At 34.9% G+C, this 5,000-nt stretch overlaps 1 protein-coding gene across 1 annotated transcript in view; it reads left to right on the top strand.

Moving 5' to 3' along the window:
• The window catches only part of LOC125034012 (isoamyl acetate-hydrolyzing esterase 1 homolog), a 4,351-nt gene extending 49 nt beyond the window's left edge, over positions 1–4,302 (top strand). Inside the window, exons 1-5 of the mRNA XM_047625650.1 lie at positions 1–133; positions 814–869; positions 2,055–2,262; positions 3,107–3,301; positions 3,570–4,302. The exon at positions 1–133 is cut by the window's left edge and continues 49 nt beyond it. Coding sequence (XP_047481606.1) covers positions 65–133; positions 814–869; positions 2,055–2,262; positions 3,107–3,301; positions 3,570–3,770 — 729 coding nt within the window. The 5' untranslated portion in view covers positions 1–64 and the 3' untranslated portion in view covers positions 3,771–4,302. The remainder of the gene's footprint in view (positions 134–813; positions 870–2,054; positions 2,263–3,106; positions 3,302–3,569) is intronic.
• Positions 4,303–5,000: the final 698 nt, after the last annotated feature.

The raw sequence follows: 5,000 nt of genomic DNA, 5'->3' as shown, positions 1-5,000 counted from the left end.
GATTGCATGGCATTACGCTGCTTGCTCGGATTTAGACTTTGATTGTGGACTGAAGCAAGGTTTGATGCAAAGGATGGCGGCGAGGGTTGTGAAGTGGCCGAAGATACTGTTGTTCGGGGATTCATTGACTCAGGTAGGAGTTTGGGTCATTAATTCGGTATGGTTTTTATGTTTTAATGGACATAGTCATTATTTTTTTATAGTGTAGTTTGCTTGTATAATGTGTAAAGTAAGATATATATTTAAATGTTAGATTCCAGGCGTTCTATAATTTAGTAATGTTATATACCCAGTAATTTACATATTATAGAGCTTCATCCATGTATATAGGTGTGTATATGTATATATATATATATATATATATATATATATATATATATATATATGTATGTATACTTATATATATATGTATACATATATATATGTTAACATATATATGTATTATATGTATTTATATATATTTAGATATATACATATATATACATATATATATATGTAAATTTATATATATATATATATATATATATATATATATATATGTACATATATGTGTATATATGTGTGCATATATATATATATATATATATATATATATATATATATGTGTGTGTACATATATGTGTATATATATGTATATGTATGTGTATATGTGCATATATATACATATATATGTTTATTTTATATATATTTTTACATATATATGCATATATATATTTATATATTTACATATATCAGTACCATTCATTCATATCCTTCTTCACTTGTTCCAAAGACCAATAATCTCACTAAGCCCTCAATTGTATTTTTTAACAGCGTTCCTTTAGTCCAGAGGGGTGTTGGGGGGCCCTGTTAGCAGACCATTTTCAAAGGTGGGTTTAGTGCAGGTAATGAGGTATTATTTTGACTCCTAAGATGGCAAATAATGACATTTGTTCCTGTTTATTCTTGTGTATTTAATATTTATTACTAAGTTATTTTATTTGTTCATATTTTTATTATTATTGTGTTTTACATCCAGATTCCTAAGTAATGTTGATTGAAAATATTGATCCTGATTTACTATATGTATATTTTGTTTCATTACTTATCAGTACATTTTTTAACATTGTCACTAATGTTGCTTCAGTCTGATAAATATTTTTGACTAAAGTAATAAATATTTAGACCTTCCGCCATTATTCTGATTAATTTTTTCGTTTTGTTTTTACTTGTTTATTACTTTTGTTGTTGTTGAGCATTTTCAAAATGTATATGTATAAGGTACTGCTGGTATTTTGAATTTTAAAGCATATAGGAGTACAATTTTTTTTTCTTTATCTTTTCTTTTTATTCATTAGAGTGCTAGTTGTAACTGTGATCATGTCAGCATATGCTTTATAATTTTATGTACATTGTTCTATTTGGATATAAATTTAAAGTTTGAATACATAGATTTATTGATGTGCTTGGAATGACAAGAATTTGTTGAATAGGTTATTAAAGTTGGATAAAGGTATCCCTTTCTCTCTCTCTCTCTCTCTCTCTCTCTCTCTCTCTCTCTCTCTCTCTCTCTCTCTCTCTCTTCTCTCTCTCTCTCTCTCTCTCTCTCTCTCTCTCTCTCTCTCTCTCTCTCTCTCTCTCTCTCTCTCTCTCTCTCTCTCTCTCTTCTCTCTCTCTCTCTTTTCTCTCTCTCTTTCTCTCTCTCTCTCTCTTCCTCTCTTTCTCTTTTCCTCTCTTTCTCTTTTCCTCTTTTCCTCATTTCCTCCCTTCTCCCTCCTCCCTTTCTGCTTTACTCCCTCCTTTCCTCCATCTAGTTTTTCTACTCCCTCTCCCTTCCATCCTCCTTCCACCTCTTTCTCACTCTCTTTCTCCTTTGTATTTACTTTCTCTTCCTCCTCTTTTCTTCCATCCTTCCACTCCAGCTTCATCACACTTTTTTCCCTCCCTTTCCATCCTCTCTCCACTTCTTCTTCACTATCTTCCTTTCCCAGTCTCTCTCTTTTCTTCCCCCCCTTTCCAGCGTCCTTGTACTCTTTCTCCCGTCTGAAATATCTCTCATCCTTTCCGAAACCCAGACGTGCAGATGTCGTCGTCCGCGGCTTCTCGGGCTACAACACCCGCAACAGCCTGGCACTCCTCCCCTACGTGGCCACAGACTTGAAGGACGTCGTTGGTGCCACTGTGTTCCTCGGTGCCAATGATGCCAGTGCTGAAAACACCCAGCAGGCCGTTCCTCTTGAAGAATACGCGGAGAACATGAAGGCTATTGTCAGGCACTTCCAGGTTAGCGGTGGTTTAGTGTGCATTTTTTAATATATAGTAGAAGGTGGTTTTACAGATTTTAAGTAGTCTGTTCCTTAGTTGTTAGTATATTGTTTTTATTACTAATTGTTGTATTTTGATGTTATTCATGTTACTGCATATTTTTATTTTATTAGTGTAGTTATTATTGCATTTATTATTATTATTTTTATTAATATTGCCATTATTATTTTGTTGTTATTTGTATCATTGCCATCATTATATAACCATTCTTATTATTACCATTGGTCTCATTATTGGATTCAGTGTATGCAGAATTAACAGAGTTCCCCCATTTCATTTTTTTGCCCTCTCTTTTAGTAAGGAGGGTAGGAGCTTCTATTAAAAGCAGTAAAAGTGATGAAGTTTTACAATTTTTCTTCATTTTAGTTAATAACAAAATGGGGAGCTGATTTGATTTGCATTATATATGAGAATTAAAGAGAAAATTGACATGCAGTTCTCAGTCACTTTAATTGCTAATAAAGTGACAAAGAAATTTATTTTTCAAATTTAGTTTGACTTTTCTAGCCAAAAATCCCTCCTCTTCCTCCACAAAGAAAATGTGACTGATTCTTTAAAAAAATATTTGTAATTTTTTGGTATCAAGATATGCACATTTTAAATGCACAACAGTTGGTGGCTTAAGGTCCTTTTCTCTTTCTTCTACTTTTCGCAAGCTCTCATATTTGCATGGGTAATTTCATAGAGGTTTAGGTATTTGGAATATATCAAAACTCAAAGGCATTAACGTAACCTAAATTTTCTCTCAGTGGCAAGTCGATCCTTATAACACAGCCTCCCTATTTTTTCATAACTCCCGCAGAATGCTGGAGTGAAACCTATTGTGATAACTCCCCCAGCACTGGATGGGGCAGGGTGGAATAGTTACTGTGAGGAGACGGGTCGCATTTATGCCAAAGACGAGGCACTCACGGCCAAGTACGCAGAGGCTTGTTCAGGTGTAGCCTCGGAAATGGGAGTCCCTTGCATTGATCTCCATACTGCTATGATCAACCAGGTATGAAGGTTATAGCATGAAAATTAAATATGTACTCTGTTATTTTTGCAGGATTAATGTACATATGGTGTGACTTTTTTTTCGAGTTAGATTAAAGCATCAAGTATTGATTTAGGTGTGATTTTGGTTAATTGTAATCAGTATTGAACAATAATTATTTATGACCATGTATAAATAATAAGTGTATAATACTGTAAAATTAGGCATTGGTAGAAATGTTGAAAATGGTTTGTGATCATAGCCTCCATCTCCTCTCCAACTCCCATAGGCTGACTGGCAGAACCTCCTGTGTGATGGCCTACACCTCTCACAAAGGGGCTCGGAACTCCTGGCCTCACTCCTTGCCCCAGCGGTGGAGAAACACTTATCGTCAAGTCTTCCAAAGGACCACATCCTACCCCTCTGGAGTGAGATTGGAGCTAACAACTCAGTGGAGGTGTTCAAGGAGTGGTGCGAGAAGAACATGTGAAGTGCTCTTGGGCGGTTAGCGTGTTCAGGAATGTGATATCTTGGGCTTCCAGTTTTTCAGCTGAATTTCTAGGGTTTTATTTTTATGGCAATTGTAATTTCGTTGTCTAACCTAGGAAGAAATGAGATATCATGAGAAGGATATTTACTAACAAGATATATGAGGAAGTACAAATATGGAAGAATTTAACTGTCATCCTAAGATATATATATATGCCAAATACAAAAATACTGGCCTTGTTTAATGTTGTGAAAATTAAGGCACAGCACGTATTCTTTGACGCTTAATGGTAAGCACTACTGTAGGTATGTTTTGTCTTTGAGACATTTGATGGGAAAAAGTTGCACTTGTCTTGTGCATTTTCTTTATGGGGATGCACACACATTCATGTATCCATTCATATATACATGTTTGTATGAATATATAGTCCATTCCTTTAATTTTTCTTTCAATTATCTGTTTCTAGTTTATGTCCATTTAATTATCCATATTGTTATTCTTGCAGTTCATAAAGAATTTACCAGAAAGATGATTTTTGCTTTTATTCATTCATACATAGTGACCTCTAATGATGATTAATAAAACACTTACAAAAGAGAGGAAGAAAGAAGAAAGAAATAGAATTAATGAAGTAGTACAAGCAACAGTATTTTGCAAGCTCCTATGGTATAGAACCCTGATTCATCTCCCCTCAAGACCAGAGGACCCAGCTGACAAAGCACTGCTCTTGTATGGCCTTGTGTTCTTTGCTTTACATGAGCAATACAAACAAATAATTATAAACTGCAAAAGCGGACAAGAAATATCTTCTTGAGTTATGAAAAGAAATCTGTATCAGAAAGAAAGGCAGGCTTTAAGTTTACCAAAATCTATGAAAATTCAGTATGTCATAAACCCACAGACCTCCTTTGTTAATACCACTAATTTTGCTGTATTTATGTACTTGAAGTTGTTGAAACGGTTGGTGGAAATGAGAGCCAAGGATATCAGTCACATTCCTTGAAGCATTTGCTGGAAGATCCACCAGGGCTGTAGGGTTGTCAGGGATGCCAAGGTCTGTGGTCATAATCACTAAATGGCTTTGGCTACCCTTCTTCCAACACTACCCAATGTCTAATGATTATATATGAGTACTTTTACTGGATGACTGAAGGAGGAGCGTGCTTGTGGTCTTGCCATGGTTACCTCCAATCCAAACCACAGTGGTTGACAACCTAGCATACCCTGTGG

Source organism: Penaeus chinensis, chromosome 17, assembly GCF_019202785.1.
Source record: "Penaeus chinensis breed Huanghai No. 1 chromosome 17, ASM1920278v2, whole genome shotgun sequence".
Taxonomy (NCBI): Eukaryota; Metazoa; Arthropoda; class Malacostraca; order Decapoda; family Penaeidae; genus Penaeus; species Penaeus chinensis.
This window is presented reverse-complemented; position numbering and strand designations above follow the sequence as displayed.